Raw genomic sequence first — 23,502 nt, 5'->3', positions numbered from 1 at the left:
CGTGTTTGGCTTAGTCCAGGACGTAAAGTTGGTAATTACGGGATTTGTTGTCGAGAAAACCTGGATTGAAGAAGATCGATGTAGATAATGGAAAAAAAAAGAAAAAAAAAGATGTAACGGACTTTTAGCTTTATCAGGGTAACGAGGCATCTTAAATCCGAGATACACCCTGGTCGGTGATAGTAGCTTCGCGTCCCTCGCTTGTGCGTGAAGAATTTGTGAAGATCCCCGATGTCGCATGTGATCGTCATCTTCAGGAACAATGGCCACGACGAAAGGGCGTCACAGGCTATTGCCCATCTCGAAGCTCATGGATACGAGCTTGTCGCGCCGGCAAAATCGGATCGACCGTGTTGGTCTCGTAGAGCATTCATTGTTAGAAGATAGGCGTACACTGATCTTCTCTGTACAGGTCGCGCAAGGCGATGCAGCTCAAGTGAACAATTAGCCCTGCAGATCGTGATGGACACCTCTCCTAGGCCCGGTTGAAAGTGTACTGATCCGGCTTTGATCAGTCTGCCTCAAAATCGTTGGCGTTGAAGCACGCTGATCGCCGGTTCCCTGAGCGTGAGCGCTGGAATCAGATCTTGCTGGTATCGCATACTCCCAAGGCTGATATGCGGAATAATTCTTCCGCCACGGTGGGATGGGAAGCTGAAAGAAGATGCCGCCAACCCTTAGATCTCGGATCGAAATCGTCCGGCGGTGCGAGATGACGAAGCCTGTTTGCACAGCCTGGTTCCACATATCTCCCAGATCGAAAGTGGGGAAATTTAGATCACTTGCGCTGTAGATCTGTTTGTCAGTCACCATTCCAAGGGTCAACGTGCCTTCTCGCTCCTCTTCCAAATCAAACTCTCCTTAGTATCAGGAACATTATAGCGTCTGGCAGAATGGAAAGTTCCTCAAATGCCGCAACAGATCGACGCCTCTTACTGCTGCCGTTATCAAATGGCGAGTTACTCCATCGTCTTCAGCTTGGCAATGATAAGCAGTCCCCTAAGCCTCACGGACTAATATGATGAACATTTGGTACCGAAGGAACGATCCGGAAGACCTATTGATCCAGTCCGCCCCGGTCTGACAAAACTCTCCAGTTGAGCTATGCCACGATCGCGACTTTTGCGGACGGAAACCATGGCAGATGGCAACGCGTCCAAACTAGATTCACCGGAAATGGAGACGCTAGCCAGATGTTTGCACGCGTAACTGTCTTCAGCGAGCTCCATATCATATAAAGAAGCTTGATATTGTGGGTGTGATGGCTCGAAGATCTGTCATGTCAGATACTTCCCCTACTCACAATGTTCGACACTCGCAGAAAATCCTTAACTACTTTGCTCGAAGAAGCGGTTCCGGTTCAGTCAAAGTCTCTTTTATCTCCCGAAGAGCGACATAGGATACAGTTGGAGACATATCAGCTAGACCCAATCAAAGCTACCCGATTGAATGAGAGGGTCAAATCGCCACTCGCGGACTCGCCTGCCCATTTCGACGACTCTTACGACGACTCAGGCAAATCCAAGCGCTCTGGAGTCACTCCCACCTTCCGTGTCCCGCGATATAGACTGCTCAAATTATGGCGACAGATACTCAGCATACTGACAGTGGCGGGAACTGTCCTAGTTTTTCTACAGGACCCAGCAGTATCGGGGAGTCGGATCAAGGGGTGGAATCAATGGCCTCAAGTATCGCGGACTGAGCTTTCGCTGCGGGGTCAACGAAGGATGTCCCAGAGAATCAGATCAAAGGATGGCACTTCCATGATCGGTGATCATTCAGCCAGGTTTGGAGTCGTAAAGGTAAACCCCGACAGCTCCGTGCACCCGATCAGGCTACTGATCGACGACTCTGAGAGGCAATGGACCGAGAAAGTGGCAAAGCAAAGTAAGACATTGAAGGAGGCGGCAGATGAATATCATCGAAGATACAAGCGAAGCCCTCCTAAAGGCTTTGAGAAATGGTGGGCTTATGTTGTGTGAGTCAAATCTTTTGCGCAAGTTCTCGAAAACTTTTTATGCCAATGCACCATAACACCGACTTCCTAGCGAACACAACGTGCCTCTACCAGATGAATATGATCAAATCCAACGAGATCTGGCACCGTTCTACTCCGTGTCCCCCAACAAGCTCAATAAAAGGATCGAACAGGCCTCAAAAAGCTCGGGAACTTTCACGTTGAAAGTAGCGGGAGGGAACGTTGAGTCGTATCACGAGTACGACAGTAAGATTGTGGAATCAGGGGAACAGAGACCTCAACATCAGATCGAATTGATACAACCTATCGCGCATCATCTTCCAGACATGACCATCGTTATGTCAGTATCAGACACTCCGCAAAACATGCTATCATGGCACCACCGCAGTGAATTGTTGAACAGAGACGACCAAGATGATTGTAGGTCTATACTACGCCAACTTCTTGCAATCCTCGCTAATGTACAGGCGCAGTCTTCGATGATGACAAAAGTTCCGACGGAGTCAACGGCTTCGCATGGGCTTGTCCGATATCATCGCCATTGTTCAATGCCGCTCGACATAAAAAGAAGGAATCGAAGAGCGGTCTGCACGATCTGTCAGCAAAGTCCTTTGTGTCGGATCTACGAGAATACATGAATATCTGCAATCACCCCGAGCTTTTGGAGCAGCACGGTTTATTGATTGGCAAAAACCCGCCGATGGAAAGCCCCAGTCCAGTGTTCTCCCTGAGCAAAACGGCTCTTCACGCGGACATTTTGGGCGTTCCCACCGAGCAGTGGGTAGAGGGAGGCCTTGTCCCGGCTTGGAAAGACAGGAAGAACGACAAAATCTTGTGGCGAGGCTCAAATACCGCAATGCATCACGACAAAACGGTATCCTTCGAGAACAGTCAACGATTACGTCTCGTTAACCTCACCAATTATGGTGGAAACGGCGACCTTGTTACCTTGTCTCCTAATGTCGGCGAACAGTCACTCAGAGATGGAGCCACTGTTGCCCACTGGAAGGGAATCAATGAGGACCAGATGGACATCACCTTCACTGGAAAACCTCTCCGTGAGCCGGGGCTGTTGCTGTCAGAAAACCATAGATGCTCATGATGCTGTCCGCTTTTCAGAATGCGACAGAAACGATGGAACGTGCGACAAAATCGCTCGAAACTATCCTTTCAGTAACAAGCGAATGGGGCACGACGAGGCTGCACAGTATAAATACGTCATTGACGTGTGAGTGGACTTCAACTTGTCGAAAAGCCAAACGGTACTGACATGAAGAACAGAGATGGCAATGCTTGGTCGGCCCGATTCAATCGACTCTTGACTTCTGGATCTCTAATTATGAAAGCTACGATCATGCGTGAGTGTGGTCTGCTACGAGGCCAGCACAGATCTGACCTACATGCAGCCGAGTGGTACAGCGATCGGATTCAACCGTGGGTACACTTTGTACCGCTGAAGATGGATTTCACCGATTTATACGATGTTGTCGCTTTCGTGAGTGGCTGCTAGATGCAGTGTAAAGCAGGCTTCACGCTAATGATTTTGCATAGTTCCGGCCCAGCCTGACAAATCCTCACGCGGAGGACAGACTTGCATCGAGGATTGCTTCCGCTGGTCGAGAGTGGGCTTTGACTCACTGGAGGAGGGAAGACATGACAGCTTACATGTTCAGATTGTATCTGGAATGGGCTAGGCTTATTGCTGAGGACAGAAAATCCATGGACTTTGTTTACAATGTAGATATGGAGTCGCGAAGGGTCTAAGATATAAGTACGATAAAGGGAAGGCGGAAGACCCTCTTGAGAAAACCATCGGCTCCGCCTAGCTGCATGTTGTATTGTACTTTGGACCTCATTGCCGTATGGTATCTCTGACTGCGTGAATCCTTCGCGAGGTGCATCCGCCTGTGTTCATACTGTATGTCGGAGATGATACGCTGGTCTCTTGATCTAATCTCAACTAGGTACTGCTATCGCGCTCACTCGGACCGGTATGCACCATTGACCAGCGTCATCACCAAAAATTCCTGTTCTCGGGAGGTACAACCTCACCGGTTGCACTCGGGAAATTCGGGGGCGATAACCTGTCATCGGGGTGTGGTCGAACCGGACAAACGCGTTAACATATCGATTCGACAGTATCTTTCCAGCGGCCAAGCGGAGATGCATTGTAGGGGTGATGTGAGTGGTTTGACTATAAAAGTGCTTATATGCAATCAAGCTTGCACAAGCTCCAGACAAAGCAATCAAGTCTGATTATATAATACTGCCATAATGACACAAGCCAACGCCTTTACAACTACATTCCAAAACCCCAAACTCCGTCTTTTGAACGGCCTGAAAGCCGGTTCCAAGCCGGTCATGACCTTCATGGGATTGTCTTCGGTCAGAACAGCACAGATAGTAGCTCAAACAGGCGTTGATGTGAGTCTCACTGAACTTCCCGCACACATGTTAGATCCCCTTCAGACGAATCGGAAGCTGTCGTATCGGTCCAAAGCTGATTCAGATTTGATAATCGGATGTCGATAGAGTATTATACTCGATTGTGAACATGGAAACATCAGTGACGATTCGATGCATAACATGGTGGCCGCAATCGCTGCCCTGGATATCTCTCCAATTGTCAGAATTAGAGCTCCTTTGCCAGATCTGATTAAACGTACCCTCGACACTGGCGCTCAGTGAGTGACTCTCATCTCAATCCCTCTTTGTACGATGACCCAGAGGACGTTGCTGACTCAAACTGCGTAGCGGTATAATGGTCCCCCAAATCAACACAGCAGCGGAAGCCGAGCTGGTTGTCAAGTATTCCAAGTTCCCTCCTTATGGCTTAAGAGGACAAGGTTCGCCATTCCCCGGTCTCGCACACGGGCTCACAATACCGCAATACATGAAGTCGGCAAACGAAACTCTGTTGACCTGTATTCAAATCGAGACCAAGGAGGGTTTGGAGAATGTCGACGCAATCTGTGCTGTCGACGGAGTCGGTACGTCACATCTATTCCCTCATGACAGGTCTTACCTCCTCCGCCGGATGCTTGCCTTTCTGTGCTGACCTGTACTTTTGTCACAACCAGATATCGTCTTTATCGGTCCCAACGACTTAGCTCAGTCCTTGCTAGGATATGTTCCCGCCAAAGGAGACGAACCTGAATTTGTAGGAGCCCTAGACAAGATCGTCGCAGCAGCTCGAAAGAATGGTAAATGGGTCAGTCGATTGTCAAACAGTGGTAAATTGGCCAAAGAACACTTGAATATCTATGACACCGTGGCCTTGGGTGCCGACATGAAAGCGATCACTATGTGGTTCCAGAATGAATTGCAAGACGTGAAGGCATGATCTAAGTCCTCTCAACGGCATGTGCTTCAAGTACGACTGTATGCATCTGTATTCGTGTTCCAGGTCGTCACATACTTCCCAAGTCTTGCATAGTGTAGTCTGAGCTGCATTCCGCGGAAGGTAGTCAAGCAAAAAGCCGATCCCCTCGGATTGCGCATTTTCCCAATCATGGACAGTATATGTTCTTTCGTTTTTGATTTTCACAACTTCTAGAGACGGAGAGAATCTCAATTTATGCGGAGTGCTTGACCCCAGCAGCGAAGCGAGATCAAACTATACGCTGGGATACATGGGCTGATCGACCTCGGGGAGAAATGCCATGCTCGAGCGCGGTACAGAAGACTCAGAAGTATAACCTGGCAAGCGACACATGGCCAACACCTCCACGCCAACGTGATGCCCGATAAACTGGTAAGAACCTTGCGATGAGGGGACAAATATGCATATGCTGCTCGTTGTAATTGTATCTATCAGGTATCCTACTTCCTTCATGCAAGTCATGATGATCTGCAACATATCTTATGCTTGAGCGATGGCTTCGATCTCGATTCGGGCATTGGGACCACCGGGAAGGCATCCAGCTTGGATACAGGTTCTTGCGGGTTTGGGACCCTCGGGAAGGAGCTATGAACTACGCGTGAGCAACCGAGAAGTGATACGTGAAGGAAGGTATGCATGGATCAAGCGTGGAAATAGATAGGAGGTATGTAACAAGACTTACAGAGACGAATACATCGTTCATTGTCACCATGTCATTCATGTCCTTCAAGTAGATGTTAAACTTGACGACCTTCTCAAGGGAAGATCCGGAAAGTTCGAGCACTTCCTTCAAGGCGGTAATAGATTGTTTCTGTGACAATCAAGGATGCTTAATCAGTACTGCATATTGGATTCAAGCACAATGAAGTCTTAAGGCTGGGAGCGCACGACGGAAAATGATGCGGGGACATAAGGCTGAGATCAAGAGATCACAAGAGATTGTGTCACTCACAGTCGCGGTCTCGATATCACCTTGTCCAACTTGACCGGAAGCGAAGACCAATCCTGGGACCTTGACAGCGGGAGCTATATGTTGATTGATGAGCCCCGAGGACCGATACAGAATCGCTGCCTTGCGGTTTGGGGAGAGATGGACTCACAGTTGTGAGGCTTGAGAGGGTATTTGTCGTTACCGATGATTTGCTTGGACATTGTCAACGATTATTTTCCGGGGTGGATAAGTACTAGAGAGTGTTATAAATTTATTGGTGTTCTGGGAGTGAGATCGTCAGATACGATTGAGGTTGAAAGAGACGTACAGGCAGTGCTGGCAACAGATATAAGTAGTATTTCTAGACAGTCGACCAACCGTTCCGGGTGGGTATCATAAGAGCGGTTGGGGAGACTCGGGTAAATCGGGGACAGTCGGTCATTTTACGGGATGACCAGGCTTCTATCTCACCAGTCGGCATCCATATGCTGTTACCTCGTAGGCGGAGAATTGCGCGCGTTTCATTGGCTTTTTCATGCTTACGTTTGGGCAGATATTGGTGTGATATCTTTCCCCGAGTTTCCGGACAGCTTAACAGAGGTATGTGCCGAGCAGGTGGTTTGCGCCCCGAGTCGCAGCGCTAGACAGGCGCAGATGATGATAGGATGTTGATAGCCAACACGTATATAATGCATGCCAACGGCGAAAGAGGTATCTTTTGGAATTCACCAATTGTTTCCATTCTTTCATCCAACTCCTGAGTCAGACTTCAATTGATAGTCGCTATGGCTGCCCCATTCAACCCACCTGCTGCTGATCTACCTGGCAAGCCCCAAGTCACGCCTTGGGTCCCTCCTCCGACCTCTAAATTAGATATCGACTGGGCTAAGCTCAGAACGATTGACCTCTCCTTGCTTGACAGCCCGGACCCTAAAGTCGTGCAAGATCTAGTCGACACCTGCAGAGTCGCGATCAGAGATGATGGATTCATCTTCCTAGAGGACTACGGTGTCTCGATCGAGCAGGTCAGTCGGACAGAGTTTAATTTCTTCACGGTGCCTATAGATGATCGCTGATACTCTCAACAGCTTCACAGGCAGTTCGACATCGCTCAGTACCTACATCAACACATCAGTGATGAAGATAAGGAGAGACTGCACTGGAACCCGGACGAGTCCGGTACTTTCGCCGGATGGAAGCCCATGTGGGGGTGGAGGGTGAGTCTACCGCTGAGCATACTTCTGAGCAGACATGGAGCTGCGCTAACTCTCGGCGAGTAGAAAGAGAAAGGCAACAAGGATAATATCGAGCACTTCAACTACTACCAACCCCAATTCGAATCCATGGATCGCATTCCCACCTGTATGCACCCTTTCTGGGACGAGATTGTCGATTTCTGTAACTACTTGACCTACTCGGTCAACAAGAGACTCCTGAAATTGCTCTCCAAAGTCTTGGAGATGCCAGACGATTTCCTTTGGGATCTTGTCCAGTCAAAAGTTGGTCCGGTCGGTCAAGGGTATTTCCGACAAGCCTTGTACTACGCCTCAGACGAGGTAGTGCACGCTAAGGGACAAGGGACCAGGATGAACGGGTGAGTGTGCCATCATCGTGTTCACTGACGACAATTGCTCATCAAGACTGTGCTGTGCATCTCTTAGTCACTGTGACTTCGGAACTACCACCATGCTGTTTTCGGTGCCTATATCCTCCCTACAGATCTGGGGCAGAGACGAACAATGGAGATATGTACCATACAAACCCGGAGCCCTGGTCATCAATATCGGAGAGACCCTCGAACGTAAGTTTCCTGAAAGCTATTTCACATAGAGTAAAAGCTGATCAGTGGTGTCCAGTCGTCTCTGGAGGTCATTTCAGAGCCACGAGACATAGGGTTGTGGATCCACCTTCTGACCAGCAAACGTATGACCGGCTCTCGATTGTCCTCTTCCAGGCTTCCGAGGGTGATCTCAGGATGGAGCCTGCGTACCAGTCACCCCTCTTACAACGTGAAGGTTGTTTCGACTCCCAAGGTGCTTATCGAGAATTCAAGCGGCTGCGAGAGAAGGGTATCCCAGTAAGTGTGAATGAAAGCCTACTGAATCATTGGAGGCGATGCGCTGAATTTTCACTGTCTCGCTTCGCCTAGATCCCTACAAACAGGGAGTGGAGAGAAGTCCAGATCGCCGATGCCCATCATGCTACTGATGCTGCTCCTCGCGACACAATCGTCATGGTAAACGGCCAGAAACATATTCAGCGAGAATACATGGGTGTCAACATCCTTCTCCCAGCTTAGACGGGTGGATCTGATACTCGCTCGGATGCTCGCTTGTTGATATGTGTCGAATCTGGTCGTAAACACAGCTTGAACCTGTGAATTGTATTGATGCTTGTAAATGCACTTTTCCTTTGTCTTGCTCTGACCATCTCAAATTTACAACGGAAGTCTCTTCAAAGACCTCACATACTCCAAGCATGCTTCTAGCATCACGTCTCGGAGGTGAACCGCACATGTCTGAGCGGAACGCAGAGAGGTGAATTGACGTCTGCATAAGCCGTGACAAATGATCATGCGCGGCCCAGTTACCACAAGGCATGACTGAAGAGTATCAACAGGTATCCCTCAAGGAGGAGCTCCTCTACTGTTTGTCCTCGGTCCCACGGCTCCTCCGACTCCGCTTGTGCTGACGTCGATGCCGAGCCTCCTCGTATATCCTAACGGTGTCAGCGTCTTCTATGCTATCTGGCGATGCACCACAGTTGCAGCTGCGCAGATAGGCTAATCACGGTTATCGAAGTAAGCCGATAAGAGTTACTCAAAGACCGTCTCGTCTTGGCAAACGAAAGTATACTCGGGGTAGTCTGGGGACTGAAGTGGATTCGTTCGGGTTACTCGGAGCGTATGGGGATATGGTCATACAGGGTTGATCATGGGGTTTTGCATTCTCTTATCATGTGATTCTGTCCGGTCGCTACTCCACACGGCAGCGAACCCTCAACTAGGCACTAATTTCCTTTGCAATTTGCCTGACCCGATCTGCAATCAGACGCCACAAGGAACTTTAAGCTTTGCATTAAGAGCAATGGGATTGGGTTACGTTGCATTTCACATCTCACTCAGCCGTTCCCAAAATCCCCAGCTTTCCCCGAGCATGAGGTATCGTTGCCAGACCAGAATGTAACCCCGCCAAGAATGAGCTTAAATGCCGACTACAAACCTATCGCCCTCGACCCATCCATCACTCAAACACCACTCCCTTCATCAGCTACTCAATCATAGTCCAGGACAACATGAGTGCTGTAGATCTGAACTACGCGGTCGCTGAGACCGAGACTGAAGCCAAGGACCATCAAGCTCCTGGCACTAAGATCGAGCAAGTCGATGACGATGTGCAGTGGACTGAAGAAGATGAAATGGTGCAGAAGTCAGCTTTGAGAAAGCTCGACTGTACCCTTGTACCTGTCTTCAGTCTCATCTTCATGATGGCTTCACTTGATCGATCGAACATTGGAAATGCCAACTTGACGTGAGTGGCAACAAACCCATCCTGGTTGTCCAGCGCTAAGACCGTCTTCGCATGTTAGCGGCTTCTCGACCGATCTGGGCTTGATCAATAATCAGTTCGGAGCTGCAGTCGCTGTGGTCTATTCCACCTATGTGATCTTTGAGCCTATCTACTCTATCTTGTTGAAGATCGTTTCGGCTCGATATATGTGTGAGTCCTTGCTCGGTCATGAAAGGGTCTTCTGCTAAGATCAACTCCCGGACAGTGACCTGGTCCATCACTTGTTGGGCTGCAGTCACTATCGGAGCTTCATTTGTCAAGAACTATCAGCAACTCCTGGCCACCAGAATCTTGCTAGGTGTTTTCGAGGCGGTATGCGCGCCAGCAATTGCCATCTACCTCACCATGACTTACCGAAGGAATGAGTATGTCAGAAGACAAACTGCCATCCAAGCATGCTCTGCGTTATCAGGTGCTTTTGGTGGTCTCTTGGCCTATGGTCTGTCCCAAATCAATCACGCGGGAATGAAAGGCTGGCAATGGATGTAAGTCTGCTTCCCAATATTTGACCGAACCGGCGAGCTGAACACCTTGCAACGTCAGGTACCTGGTCGAAGGCTTGATATCAGCTTGCCTGATCCCTCTCGCTTGGTTTGTTATCCCTAATAAGCCATCTGAGCTTCGATGGTTGAATCAAGCAGAAAAAGACGTGTTCGAAAAAAGAGCTCTTCTCAACAGAAAGTTCTACGACGAAAGAGACCAATTCTCTTGGAGACAGGTCAGGAACGCCTATGCTGATTGGAGAACTATGGTTCAGTGAGTCACATTTCGACCGTACATCCTAATCAAATATCAACTGACATCTTGTCCTATTCGCCTCACAGCGCTGTCAACCACTTCGGTATCGATTGTACTCTTTATTCCATCACCACCTTTATGCCTACTCTCTGTGCCGGTCTTGGTTTCACCACTACGGTTCAAGCTCAACTATTGACAATCCCAGGTGAGTCGTCACAGCTATTCTGTGCATACGTTGACTGATTCCGCTCCATTTGCGTAGTATATGCTATCGCAGCAAGCTCCTTCATTGCTGCGGGTATCTTCTCGGACCGATACAAACTAAGATCGCCCTTCATTCTTTTCGGCTTGACGGCAAATATCGTTGGATACATCATGCTTGCCGCAGCACCACAAGTTGGTGTGCGGTACGCAGGTATCTTCATCGCGTCTATCGGCCTCTACATCCCTACGTGCCTGAACAACCTGTGGGCTGCCGACAATCACGCTCCTCATTTCAAGCGGGCTACCACATGTGGAACAATCGTCTTCATCGGTAACATTGCGGGCGCGGTGGTACCACTAGTATTCACCGCACAGACCAAGCCTCGGTACTTGAAAGGTATCTACTTCGTCTTGGGAATGACTGTAATGTCTCTACTCTGCACTACAGCTCTACTTATCGGGACCATTCAGAAGAACAAAAAGAAGGCTGAACAAATCGCTGCCGGTGCTCCTGATAATTATGACCTGGGCGACAAGAACCCACACTACCCCTTGTTCCTGTAGGAAGTCAAATGGTCCACGGAGAAGGAGCTGGATAATCCAAATCCTTCTTTTATGATGAAAGCAGAATGCGAGGGTAAAATATCGAAGAGCGAAAATTGTGAACGTCGCGAGCTATGGTTCTAAGAAACCCTAAAGTCATGTTGGGAAATGATGAAAGTCTTGTAGAAGCCTGAGCTTTGTCTGATATATGTTATAAAAAATACAGTTGTCGATACATTCTAATGGTTCAGTCACTCTTGCATGACTTGATCGCCTAGATCTTGATGGATCGAGAGTCCTGTACCAACGATGCCCATTCAAATCGGGCCATCGTCACCTTCATGCCGCTCTATTCGCCAAGACCAAGTTCATTGTAGACAACCACAGATGACTCGGTCCGAGGAGAAGTACATGGGCGGCGGGACTATGCATGTGAAGCGAGGTGCGACAGACTGGGCGATAGATTGGGTGGATCAGTAGCTCCATCATCACCGTCTGCTATTTGGGATACTCGGGGTGATGCTCGACTCCGGCTGCATGCGACCTGTTTTCGGGGACAGTCGGGTCAGACACCTCGTGTCGGACATGGCCTGATGCGATGATCACATAAATAGCAACGATAAGCTTGTGCCAAACCTCATCTATAAAACTCACAACATCGCTCGAGAGTCATTCTTAGGGAGAAGCAACAAGCACAATATGCCGATCGCCACTAGCTCACCCGCTGCGCCTTTTCAACCCCCTTCGACACAAGGCAAACCTGAAATACCAGAATGGGATATTCCTCCGGCCACTCAGGCGGACGTCGAGTTCGCGGAGCTGCACACCATCGATCTGTCGTTGATGGATTCTGAGGATCCGAAGGTTGTAGATGATCTTGTCCAAATGGTCAAGAAAGCGATCAAGGAGGACGGGTTCTTGTATGTGAAGAATTATGGTATCTCAGTCGAGCAGGTGAGTATTTAACAATGAGGGTTGCCTCATATCAAAGTTTAGTCATATCGTACGGGATCAAATGATTGAGCTGTTGTTATCTCCCAGCTCCACCGACAATTCGCTATTGCACAATATAACCACCGAAACATCTCAGAAGAAGATCAAGAACGTCTCTTGTGGCATCCGGAAACAGGTGTTTACTCGGGATATAAGCGACCTTATGGCTGGAAGGTGAGAGCATCGAGTCGTGAAGATACGACCCCTGTGTTGAAAAGCTGATTGCTTGAACTTGTACAGAGAGAAAAGCAAGCACTAGATGGAATCAAGCATTTCAACTTCTATAAACCCGAATTCGATGATATCAATCGGATCCCAAATTGCATTCATCCCTTCTTTGACGAGATCACCGCTTTTTGCAATGTAAGTCTGTGCCTGTAGTGATGCGGCGGAACACACTACTTATGGCAGCTTGTAGTACATGTCAAAGTCAGTCAATCGAAGACTGTTGACCCTGCTTTCCCGAGTGCTCGAACTAGACGATGATTTCATCTGGCGTACGGCCCAATCCAAAGAGGGCCCTACCGGTGAAGGGTATTTCCGTCACGCGTTATTCCAGCCATTGGCTTCCGAGACAAAGGAGCTGTCCAAAGGTCTCAGGATGCACGGCCATTGCGACTTCGGTATGTGTGTCAATCATATCTCGACTACACATATACAGTCACTGCTAACAAATGATGCTGTCTCAGGCATGTTGACTCTCCTATTCTCGGTACCGGTCAGCAGTCTGCAGTTGTGGGGTAATGACGAGAAATGGAGATACGTCAAGTATGAGCCAGGAGCACTGGTAGTAAACCTCGGCGAAACACTAGTAAGCTGGCGCTTTCACGTTGCGGAGGTTGACTTGAGCACGCTGATGCTCGGACAATGGCACCATCAGGAGATCCTCTCAGGGGGTCACTTCAAGGCTACTAGGCATCGGGTCTTCGAGCCTCCCGAGGACCAAAGGACGTTCGAAAGACTTTCGCTCGTCATTTTCCAGAGCTCGATTGGTGACTTGATGATGCAACCTGCGATGGGTACGTACATGTTCACAGTGTCAGTGAAGTCCCTCAGCTCCCGCTGATTATTTCACGATGCCATCTGTCATCCACAGAATCACCTCTAATCCAGAGAGAAGGCTTTGTGAATTATCAAGGATGTTTCAAGGAGTATAAACGATTCCGTGATGCTGGTATGCCAGTACCTACCAACCGCCAATGGAGAGAAGGTCAGATCAAGGATGGTAGAGAAGTTACAGACGTCGTGAATAACCAGGTCGGCAAGGACAGAGTCGAAATCAACGGTAAACTGTTTTCAAAGCGAGAATTTTTCGGTATGACTGTTCTTCTTCCGGTGTAAGTCGGTTCACCGGGCTTTTGTATCTAGCGTTGTTCTCCGAGATGTGCTTGTAACAGCAGACCAATGTATGGGTGATTTTATGTTTTTTTCCAAACTTCAGGCAAGGCGTAACAGTCTGTCGGTACGGTCATGCGATTCAAGACATATACAAAACCCAGCCCATCCTTGGCCGTTGGACATGCGGGTGTGGTGGTGACTTACAGATGATGAGTAGTTCATCTCGTGCAATCCGCTCATTGCACTCTTGCTGGATCCAACAGACATGAACATCCGTGAGTCTGATGGCGTTGTCTTATCCACCGTCGCAAAAGGAAGATCTGAACGGTATCCTTTTTCGTTATCGACCACCCGCATATGTAATGTAAACAATACAATCTGCCCACCTCGGCAGCTGTAGTGCAATGCGAACATCGTTATTATGCCGAGACGATGCATACTGTCCAAAGGCGACTACAAATGAAGTATACGAAGCACAACTCGAAATGCTAGCAAACATCAGACAAAAGAGGATAGCTTTTGTACAAAATTCGGATTCCCGTCTCGGCGGTACAATTTATATAGCTCGTTGCTGCTCTGCCTGCATAACAACCGTATAGATATCTCCCCACCATCATCACTTCCTGGTATCAATCGCCTCCACCTCGCACTCGTTATGGCATGATCCTCGTCTCCCTAATTGAGGGCTAGACCGCAGCTACTCTCACAGACGAGGCAGGAACGATCTGCTTCTCGTCATCGTCCTTCGCGTCCGTGTCTTCGACATGCGGAGCTCTTTCCATCTGGGCGACAGTCGCACCAACACCGATAGTGACATACTTCTTGTACTCCCAGCCCCATCGGAATTTACTGAACATTTCGTCGACCTCCTCGAGAGAACGGCCTTTGAGCTCGGGTGCGGCAAAGATAGCGAAGAGCAGGGCCATACCGGCTGATCAATCAAGCAGATGCATTAGCGTACAGTCCTGATAGATGAAGACTTGCGTCGAATCAAGATGCTCACCGAATCCTGCAAAGAGATAACCGATCTTCGGACCTTTGGTAGCGTTGTGAACCTGGATGTAAGGACTTGCAAAGCCCCACAACCAGTTTCCCACCACATCCACCGTAGTTCCAACCATGACCAGCTTCCTTCTCATTCGGATACCACCCATCTCTGGGACGACGATGTAGGCATGCGTCGCCCAGGACAGCTTGGCTGACCATAACATCAAGGTCCAACAGGCGACGATTACATTGTTTTCGGTACTCGATCGTGTAGGTTTAGAAGCCAGGCCTGCTGCCAAACCATCGAAGAGGATAAGGAGGGCCGAACCAGCGATGAGCAGTGGACGTCGACCGACACGATCTGTCAGGAAAAGACCGGTAAGACCGCCTACCATACCCATCAATTGACATAGGATGGCATATGTGAATGATTTGTTGCCCAGACCGATCGACTTGAAGAATGTAGCTCCGTATGCGTTGTAGAAAGCGTTACCGGTAGATGGGTAGAAGAAGAAGAATAAGATAGTGTAGATGAATTGCTTGTAGGCAACTTTGGACACCAAATCTCTCCATCTTGCTGTCGCGTGAGTTCGATCGTACTCGATAGCGTATGAGATGGCGTCCAGCTCGGCTTCGCACATACCGGCATCGTCGTGTTCTTTCCTTCTGAGTTTCCGAAGGGCTTTCAAAGCTTGATCAGACTTGCCGTGAGCCACCAGCCAACGAGGTGACTCAGCGGCAAATGGCCAACAGACAGCGATCATGACCACGGGGATAAGTTGGACTGAGATGGGTACCATCCAGCCGACCTTCCTCGTTTCGGTTGCGTAGTGCTGACACATGCCCGCACCCCATACGGAAGCTAAGTTCGCCATGGGAGCCAACAATCCGGAGAAGAAACCTCTGAGAGCGGCTGGGGCAACTTCAGAGGCATATGAAGCGATGGTACCATCGATCCAGCCGACGGCAATGTAAGATACCGTTCGGCCAGCGATGAAAGTGTTGAAGTTTCCCGATCCCAGTTGGACTGGAAGTGGATGCAGGATCAGCAAGTGTCACAGTTCGATCAGGCTAGAGATCAATTACTCACTGGCCACGGAAACGACTTGAACAGCGGCAATAGCTGCAAGTAAAATTTTGTACCCAAATCGTTCGGCGATCGGTTCGAAAGATAGAGTCCCGGCAAGACGCCCAACGTAGACGACTGCATTCGGATTAGTAACTCGACACTATACGTGCAGCTTGAAACATACCTGAGTTGGCTATGGCTTTCTGGAGTGTGGTTAATTTGCCATCGGTACCAAATTGACCCAACCATGATGGGAGGGCTTGTAGCGAGCCAAAGGTCGAAGTGTCCCTAAGGTATATACACCAGTCAGGCTGCTGCACGGTGAATAAGCATTCATATATACTCACAATCCGAAGATGACATTCGCCCAACAGAATGTGAAGACGCAAAAGCCCAAGTACGGGGTAGCTTGCGACCAGTCTTGTTTGATACCCATCGTGAATTCGTTTGATTTCGATTGGTTGATCTGACTGTGTTAATGGCGAGGGGAAAGGACCCCATTGGTTCCTCAAGGGGTATTAATATGCTTCTTGTCCACTAGCTTTGGAGCCTCTCCTTATCTTGTGTGGATCGAAGCTCGCGATCCGAGTGGAACAAGCAACCTCCCCGAATTGCCCCAATGAATAGTCTGGAAACGGTATGACAACGTTTGGATGGGATTCACAGTGTCAAGTGCGTTCGGGGAACTCGGGGTGACTTGGGGATCGGGGGACGGGATTGCCTAATCAGGTGATATAGGTTCCTTCAGATTGGTTAATAGCCGGGCGTTTTGCTTGACCGTTTGCAATATCTCGAATAACAAATAACGAGGCTCTTATCGCAAACCTCGAGTATTCGCGCAATACACACCCCTCACCATGCCAGCCGTTCAGCCAGGATCGACTATTCTCGTCACTGGAGCGTCTGGATACATCGCTGCGTGAGTTGGAAGGAATACACTTGATTTGTACAAGGCTGATGGAGTCTTGCTCATCCAGCCACATCACGCGCGAGTTCCTCGAAAATGGCTACAATGTACGAGGTACTGTGCGAGACGATGCAAAAGGTCAATATCTCGCGGATTTGTTCAAAGACCTGAAAGGGGACTTTTCATATGTCATAGTCAGAGAGATTTCCGAGGTAAGTTCAGAGTGATCAGCTTCTCTTTCAAGCCTTAGGTGCCAAGGCTGAAACAATGCGACAGGAAGGAGCTTTTGATGAAGCCGTAAAAGGGGTGGATGGTGTATGTCACGTCGCAAGGTGGGTAGAACGATAGCGGTGATCACGATGAGAATGCTTGGAACTCAGTGCCATCTTTGCAGCCCAGTGACCTTCGTAGTCAAACATTTGGACGATGTAGCGATTCCTGCAGTCAATGGAACAGTCGGCGTGCTCAAGAGTATCAAGAAGAATGCGTATGTGATATCATCGTTATATGTTGATAGACCGCTAACGCTACAATTTTATGTAGGCCCGGCTGCAAGCGAGTGGTCTACACTGCTTCGAGTGGAACGATCAACGGTCCAGGCGGTCCGCCTACAAGGTCGGTCATAACTGCGTTTTGAGGTAATGCTCAAGCTGACTTAACGGAAACACAGATACAACGAAGAAGACTGGAATGAAGTCGATCTCATAAGATGTGAGAAGGAAGGGTCAGAAGCGCCTGGAGATTCCAAATATCGAGGCAAGTCTGCAGCTTTGATATATACGGATCTGAGTAAGACTGATTTTGGCGTCCGTAGCGAGCAAAGTGTTGGCTGAAAGAGCATACTGGGACTTCCTCAAGAATGAGCAAGTCTCTTTCGACGGTGTAACCATTCATCCACCCATGGTTTACGGTCCTATCATACATCAATGCGATGATCCAGCAAAACTCAATCACTCGGTAGGCAGTAAGTCGGGTTGTTTTTCTCACGCCAGCGTCTTGAACCCCGCTGATTATGCAGCTTAGACCGGATTTATCCTTATGTCGCCGGTAGAATGAAACAGTCTGATCTTCCCGAAAGCGGATCGAACTTCGTTGACGTTCGAGATGGTCAGTCGAGCTTACCGAGCTGCTAGGATGATGAGCTGATAATTACGCAGTTGCTCTGGCCGAATTCCGAGCTATGACTACACCGGAAGCCGGTGGTAATAGATTTTGCGTATCAGCTGGTCCATACAGCGGCAATGATGTGTGCTTGGTAGGTCAGAATTAGATGAAAACATATCTTGTGCTCATTGTGCTTTTCTCGGTCGGGCAGGTCCTGAATCGCGAATTTTCTCAACTAGAGAACGTTCCAAAGGCAAATACAGCTCCAGGATATAGGGAGGAATTGGCCAAAACTTCGAATGTCGTTGATGGCTCAAAGGCAACCAAGATCCTGGGCATTAAATATAGGACCATTGAGGAGACTGTTAGCGACACGGCTTCTAGCTTGATCAAAAGGTTCAATATTCAATAATGCATTGTAATCCGTTGTTCAGATTGTTGCCCAAGAATGGACGATATAGCTTGCGATTCGCAAAATGATGACTGCATATATGAGCATAGCGATGACAGCATTCAAAATAATCCTGCATGAGTCGAGATAAGATCCCAAATGAAGCTTGCTGGCTTCAGCAGCCGGAGACCAAATCGCTAATAATTTGGTTGAACACGCAATTCGGCGCCGTAACTCTTTCGGACAGGCGATCCGGCCATCCGAAGGCTGCATGACCCTTGCCAAGCCGAATAAGACATCGCGATGACGTACGTTTTGAACAGATCCCGTGACTTATCTATGACACTCGGCCAATGAAAACAACCCTATAGTGCGCTGAGTCGCGTTCGGGGGGTTCGGGGTGACTTGGGGAATGCGAAGTAATGCATGATTCATTTCGTTTGATATATATGATTCTTGGTATTTCGCAACCCCGAATTCCCCATCATTATCCTTCATTCCAGTTCCATAGGCAGATGTGTCACCATCATGTCCAACAACGCCAGTACCAGCAGCAACGGGAACGCCGTGGATGCTCAGAACAACAGTAGGACGGTATCTCGGAAGAGGAAGGTTCATAGAGCATGCGATTATTGTCGCGAACATCGAATCAAGTGAGCTTTCCACCGTTTAGTATACTGTTCGATGCATCATGACTGAGTGATCCGTTGATGGCACAGGTGTCAATTCGATCAACCGGACATATGCAAGCATTGTTTGGACTGGGAAATTCCGTGTGAAAGGGTAGCTCCACCACCGAGGGTTTGTCTCTTTTCATCGATCGTCTGCCTCTTCACAACGTGATGAGTACTAATGCAGATATATGAATACAGGACACCCGCCCGCGGAAGCGGTTGATGTCAAAGAGCTTGGAAGCGGAGGACATGCAAGACATAGAGCCGGTGTACTTAGGAGGAACAAGCATCTCTCAACTCGTGTGGTTCTTCTGTCCAGCAACCGCAAAGAGCAAGTTACACGCGTTAGATGTCAAGTATGACTTGTACAGAGGCGCACTATGCGATAGTGACGAACAAGGATTGCTGGTCGGAAGGGAATCGAAGGCCTTAAAGCGAGAAAGGCTGGGCGCCACCTCGCTTAACACGGCGCTGGCAAAATTAGCGGAGAGTGTGGGAGCTGAGACTGTGCTTCAGAATCGTGAGTCCATTGCAGTCTCGTATATACTCACGATCCGAGCTGAAGACAGCTTCAGTGTATGACACTGCTTCTGAACGGATTATCCCCATCTTCCCGGTCATCTCAAAGCATGAGAGGTGTGTCCCATTCTGTCTATACATCTGACCAGTCGTCGATGCTTTGCTAATGTCTGTCGTCGCTTTCAAGTCTGATCAACGACCAGCCTGATGAGAAGTACTGGGAACGCTTCGTCGAAATGCATCACAATTCTGCTCCACCAACACCTCTTCCCGGAATAGTGCGGATCATCCATTGTGCTTTGGCAGCAATGTCCAGAGAAGTCCCCTCCGACATACGACAAAACATCCTCTCTACCCTTCAGAACCTGCTTGTTGGACCTGAACTGGATAGAATACGTCGGACGTCCACAATTGCGAGTGTGCAGGTGTTGGTATCTCTCACGATATGTGATGAGCTTAGTGGAAACGGGATTAGCTCGTCGTGGTTGCAATTGGGAGAAGCTATCCGGATGGCTCAGGAGCTTGTGAGTATTGTATCGATTGCGTCTCTGTTGAATCCCATCATGACCCTTTATCGTCTCAATGTCAGCTTCCGGCTCCGGTTCCAATGACGTTGATTCGGACTCAGTCATCGACGAGTGTCTCTTTACCTTGTCAGCCCTGCCGATCTGTTGTTCTTCGCTACTTCAAGTCATCTCGCTCGAGCAGATCACTGATTGAAACTAAAACATTAGGCACTGCATCGAAACATATCCCTAGATCTTGTACCTCTAGCGCAGCGCAATAGACGAGCGAGAGTGTGGGGTGCTTGTATCTGTGCGGATCGTTGGTAAGTCCTTTTCACACTAGTGATGGTGGGTCAAAGATCGCTAACGTCAAGCAGGATATCCCTCCGTCTGGGTCAAGCGTGCATGATCGACCTTGACATGTGTGACACACCTGGTCCTCAAGCATATCCAGATCATGTCAAAGATTTCTCATCCGGACGCTGGTCACCATCGTTCAGATTCTTGGGCGAATTGACGCAGATGAGCGTGTTGCTCGGTCGTGTGTGTGAGTCCCTTCGTCAGTCATATCTCCGTATATAGAATTCAAGTGACATCTCCTCCTATCATCTTCCTCCATGATTAGTCGACAAGCATAAGCTAACCTCTTCGGTAGACAAACTGACCAGCTCGCCGTATGGTCTCTTCAAAGCTGATGACTCATCCTTGCTCATCGCACAAACCGAGATCGACATGTGGGTCGCTCAACTCCCCAAAGCATGGCCATACTCTCCCACCTTGCAAACGTATGATGCTGCAGAGTTGATCAATGTGTTCTGCGTTGCTCTTGAGGTGAGTAAGCACGCTATTCCTTCGACGGGGCATTGTTGACCTTAGCTACCTAGTTCACTCTCATTCGACCGTTTCAATGGCCCGTCGGTGCAATCCCACATCACATCATCTATCGTCCAGCACCTCAGCGATGGTCAGTCCTAGTTAGCAGAGCAAGGCAGGCTACTGCATGGGCGGAGACGGCTTCCGGGATGTTCTGCCTAGATGTGTGGTCGAATGTCACGTATCCAATCAGTACATTCGCTGTTCATCAATTCCCCTTGGCGCCATCGCTGATGACTGTAGTAGTATGCGCATTCTTCGTACACATCAGGATGTACGAGCAGAGCCAAACTGAAGAAGCGAGATCGTTCATCGAGCGGACCGACGATGTTATCCAAGGATGGGCTGCAATCCTACCAGACAGCCCTTCAAGAGGCAAGATCGCGGCTATGACCAAGCTTCTGCGCGAAACAGCTGGGCCTACTACCTCTTCACCGACCAACTCGCTCAGTATCATCACGCCTGGGGGATCGCTGGTGGACAATTGGCTTGAGACGGTGACAAACGGTGTGCCGCCGATGCAGAATGTCGGGATGCCAAATAGCAGGAATGATAATGGGGTAATGTCGCACGAGAACAATACGCTCGATCATCTGGATCTGGATCTAGGAGCGCATTTGAACGCGTTCGGCGGGGATTGCAGTTTTGATTTCGTTTTGTAGTCCACTCGGTCAATTTGGGGCGTTGTATTAAAGTTGTAATGTGATCCCGGAGATGTCTCTGTGTGTACGTCCGATTCACGTGTCGTTCCGCCGTTGGTCAACAAGTCAACGTAGGTGTGAAGACTTAATACCTCAGTGTCTGGCGGAATTATTGGAGTCTTTGTTGAGTACGAAGTAGAGCAGGCGCTCACGGAAGAAGGAGCCGTGATCTGTGAAATACCGGCGGATGAGCCTTGGCGCTCAGTGATAAATTAAGGAGTTGACTCGCAAATTGACATTGCTTCACGGCAGACTATTCTCGAGCCATTAAAGATTGAGCCAAGGAGTGACGCGCATCAAGAGGCTCGTCAAATATCAGTTTAAGGTCACGGTGTAGTGGTTACAAGGGGTTCCCGGGGCGGGGGTTTTCTGCCTGAGGGACTTTTGAGAAAAACGATCGATGGCATCTTGTAGAGATTTAAAAACGCTACGGGGATCTGTAGCTTGATTTTCTCCAGCCGCTTTTTGTGACGAGCTACAGAGGAAACGGTGCTATGGTGGGGCACTTCCCATTGCGCGCTTTTGGGGGGCGGACTTAAAGGAGTGACTGATGCATAAGGCATATAACTAACTACTGGATACATACTGAGAGACCACTAGAGGTTGGGAAAGACCTCCTGCATGGAGAACAAGTTCTCATAGTGCTCATCGACAAGAGAGAGAGCGATGTAACCTTTGCCATCCGCGGCTGAGCCGGTTCTCATCCAGGTGAAGTTGCCATCAGCCATCTTGCCGAGGACAGCAATACCGATCTTGTAAGCTGAGCAGAGAGCTTGAATGGTGAGGTGATCTCCCCAGGTCCCGTTCTGAGCCATCTTGTCAAGGTATCGATCGGTTCTTGCAGCCAAGTCTTCACCAGGGGGATCGTCTCTGCCAACTTCAATGAACCGCTCAAAGTCTTGCCTATGTTCCCTGATGTAGTCGACCGCCTTGAGCCTGAGTTCCTTGTGGGCTTCCATGTCTTTACCCATTGCCTTGGCCAGAGCTTTGAACATACAGTTACCATCAGGATCGGTCCATCGAGTTCTGTAGGTGACAGGCTTGGAGTTGAGACGTTCAAGCTGGGTGTAAGGAGGAGGTTTGAAGGGATGAACTCTGTGGGTGATGTTATGGATCTTGTAGGTCTGGGGGCGATTGGCTTCTGCCACGGCCAAGGTGAGAGACTTGAGACCCACAGCTGCCTTGTCCACCGTACCACTCAGGATGAGCTTTGAGAACCATCTCATCATCTCTCCTGCTGGGAGGTGATCGTGACATCCCTTGAGTCCGCACCTGAGTCTGATGGGGGATCTCTCATGGAGTTGGTATCGATGCTTGGGATCTTTAGGCTTGACTCGACATGGGATGTACCGAGAGGGATGACCAAGTCTCATCTTGACTACCAGCTCATGCTGAAGGGTGTTGTTGTGATAGAGCTTGTTGAGTCTGCCAAGGAGAACAAGTTCTTCAGGGTTGGAATCGTTCTCCAACCACCAAGCAGAGGTTGACAGAGAGGCAGTTGGCCGTCTGATTCCTGCGTTCCAACCAAAGCCGGCCAGGACATCAATGATAGCTTGTAGTTGAGCTGGAGAAGCTGTATCGGCATTTCTTCCCTTGAAGAACCCAGTGGTGGAAGCTTGCTGGAATACCCAGTTGGCATTATCGAGGAGAGCTGTCTTGTTGCAGATGATTGCCTTGAGCTGGTATCGTTCAAAGTCTCCTGGAGGAGGTTGCAGCCAGAAGTTGACATTGTAGAAGGGGAGATCATTTGCCTCGGCTCTGGCTTCTGTCAGAGTTCTTGCTGTGATGGTGACTTCGATTTGGAAACCCCCAATCTCATAGGTGGGGGTCTTGCTGAGTTGCTGGATGAGCTGGGGGTTAGGGGGTTAGGGGTTAGGGGGTTAGGGGGTTAGGGGTTAGGGGTTAGGGGTTAGGGGTTAGGGGTTAGGGGTTAGGGGGTTGGGGGTTAGGGGGTTGGGGGTTAGGGGTTAGGGGTTAGGGGTTAGGGGTTAGGGGTTGGGGGTTAGGGGTTAGGGGTTAGGGGTTAGGGGTTAGGGGTTAGGGGTTAGGGGGTTAGGGGTTAGGGGTTAGGGGTTAGGGGGTTAGGGGTTAGGGG

At 49.2% G+C, this 23,502-nt stretch overlaps 10 protein-coding genes across 10 annotated transcripts; 7 read left to right on the top strand and 3 right to left on the bottom strand.

The window, feature by feature from the left end:
- Positions 1 to 1,304: 1,304 nt before the first annotated feature.
- Positions 1,305 to 3,742, top strand: I303_108126 (uncharacterized protein; the record flags this gene model as incomplete). The annotated part of the gene is made up of 7 exons (XM_018410811.1): positions 1,305 to 1,978; positions 2,049 to 2,398; positions 2,452 to 3,036; positions 3,098 to 3,206; positions 3,260 to 3,336; positions 3,385 to 3,473; positions 3,530 to 3,742. The coding sequence occupies 7 exons, from the start codon at positions 1,305 to 1,307 to the stop codon at positions 3,740 to 3,742; spliced, it is 2,097 nt and encodes a 698-aa protein (XP_018260621.1).
- Positions 3,743 to 4,252: 510 nt separating this feature from the next.
- I303_108125 (uncharacterized protein) lies at positions 4,253 to 5,321 on the top strand (the record flags this gene model as incomplete). The annotated part of the gene is made up of 4 exons (XM_018410812.1): positions 4,253 to 4,402; positions 4,511 to 4,662; positions 4,733 to 4,968; positions 5,059 to 5,321. The coding sequence occupies 4 exons, from the start codon at positions 4,253 to 4,255 to the stop codon at positions 5,319 to 5,321; spliced, it is 801 nt and encodes a 266-aa protein (XP_018260622.1).
- A 519-nt stretch (positions 5,322 to 5,840) lies between these two features.
- On the bottom strand, positions 5,841 to 6,512 carry I303_108124 (uncharacterized protein; the record flags this gene model as incomplete). Its single annotated transcript, XM_018410813.1, has 4 exons — positions 5,841 to 5,945; positions 6,043 to 6,171; positions 6,313 to 6,386; positions 6,461 to 6,512. 4 exons carry the CDS (start codon positions 6,510 to 6,512, stop codon positions 5,841 to 5,843), a joined length of 360 nt encoding a protein of 119 aa, XP_018260623.1.
- Positions 6,513 to 7,076: 564 nt separating this feature from the next.
- On the top strand, positions 7,077 to 8,590 carry I303_108123 (uncharacterized protein; the record flags this gene model as incomplete). The annotated part of the gene is made up of 6 exons (XM_018410814.1): positions 7,077 to 7,316; positions 7,380 to 7,508; positions 7,572 to 7,885; positions 7,953 to 8,092; positions 8,148 to 8,368; positions 8,441 to 8,590. The coding sequence occupies 6 exons, from the start codon at positions 7,077 to 7,079 to the stop codon at positions 8,588 to 8,590; spliced, it is 1,194 nt and encodes a 397-aa protein (XP_018260624.1).
- Positions 8,591 to 9,585: 995 nt separating this feature from the next.
- On the top strand, positions 9,586 to 11,366 carry I303_108122 (uncharacterized protein; the record flags this gene model as incomplete). The annotated part of the gene is made up of 6 exons (XM_018410815.1): positions 9,586 to 9,821; positions 9,880 to 10,010; positions 10,066 to 10,345; positions 10,404 to 10,616; positions 10,685 to 10,803; positions 10,861 to 11,366. 6 exons carry the CDS (start codon positions 9,586 to 9,588, stop codon positions 11,364 to 11,366), a joined length of 1,485 nt encoding a protein of 494 aa, XP_018260625.1.
- A 678-nt stretch (positions 11,367 to 12,044) lies between these two features.
- I303_108121 (uncharacterized protein) lies at positions 12,045 to 13,679 on the top strand (the record flags this gene model as incomplete). Its single annotated transcript, XM_018410816.1, has 7 exons — positions 12,045 to 12,299; positions 12,387 to 12,512; positions 12,579 to 12,701; positions 12,757 to 12,961; positions 13,028 to 13,149; positions 13,219 to 13,357; positions 13,435 to 13,679. 7 exons carry the CDS (start codon positions 12,045 to 12,047, stop codon positions 13,677 to 13,679), a joined length of 1,215 nt encoding a protein of 404 aa, XP_018260626.1.
- Positions 13,680 to 14,362: 683 nt separating this feature from the next.
- Positions 14,363 to 16,168, bottom strand: I303_108120 (uncharacterized protein; the record flags this gene model as incomplete). The annotated part of the gene is made up of 5 exons (XM_018410817.1): positions 14,363 to 14,607; positions 14,680 to 15,690; positions 15,754 to 15,867; positions 15,917 to 16,020; positions 16,080 to 16,168. The coding sequence occupies 5 exons, from the start codon at positions 16,166 to 16,168 to the stop codon at positions 14,363 to 14,365; spliced, it is 1,563 nt and encodes a 520-aa protein (XP_018260627.1).
- Positions 16,169 to 16,589: 421 nt separating this feature from the next.
- I303_108119 (uncharacterized protein) lies at positions 16,590 to 18,155 on the top strand (the record flags this gene model as incomplete). The annotated part of the gene is made up of 10 exons (XM_065969764.1): positions 16,590 to 16,651; positions 16,710 to 16,851; positions 16,916 to 16,971; positions 17,034 to 17,126; positions 17,183 to 17,254; positions 17,310 to 17,395; positions 17,454 to 17,603; positions 17,663 to 17,746; positions 17,797 to 17,894; positions 17,955 to 18,155. 10 exons carry the CDS (start codon positions 16,590 to 16,592, stop codon positions 18,153 to 18,155), a joined length of 1,044 nt encoding a protein of 347 aa, XP_065825836.1.
- A 507-nt stretch (positions 18,156 to 18,662) lies between these two features.
- On the top strand, positions 18,663 to 21,368 carry I303_108118 (uncharacterized protein; the record flags this gene model as incomplete). Its single annotated transcript, XM_065969763.1, has 10 exons — positions 18,663 to 18,787; positions 18,854 to 18,935; positions 19,007 to 19,328; positions 19,384 to 19,444; positions 19,515 to 19,851; positions 20,062 to 20,156; positions 20,211 to 20,380; positions 20,489 to 20,664; positions 20,718 to 20,898; positions 20,953 to 21,368. The coding sequence occupies 10 exons, from the start codon at positions 18,663 to 18,665 to the stop codon at positions 21,366 to 21,368; spliced, it is 1,965 nt and encodes a 654-aa protein (XP_065825835.1).
- A 635-nt stretch (positions 21,369 to 22,003) lies between these two features.
- On the bottom strand, positions 22,004 to 22,780 carry I303_108117 (uncharacterized protein; the record flags this gene model as incomplete). Its single annotated transcript, XM_018408209.2, has 1 exon — positions 22,004 to 22,780. The coding sequence occupies one exon, from the start codon at positions 22,778 to 22,780 to the stop codon at positions 22,004 to 22,006; it is 777 nt and encodes a 258-aa protein (XP_018263420.2).
- Between the last annotated feature and the right edge of the window lie 722 nt (positions 22,781 to 23,502).

Source organism: Kwoniella dejecticola, chromosome 11 (assembly GCF_000512565.2).
Source record: "Kwoniella dejecticola CBS 10117 chromosome 11, complete sequence".
Lineage (NCBI taxonomy): Eukaryota > Fungi > Basidiomycota > Tremellomycetes > Tremellales > Cryptococcaceae > Kwoniella > Kwoniella dejecticola.
This window is presented reverse-complemented; position numbering and strand designations above follow the sequence as displayed.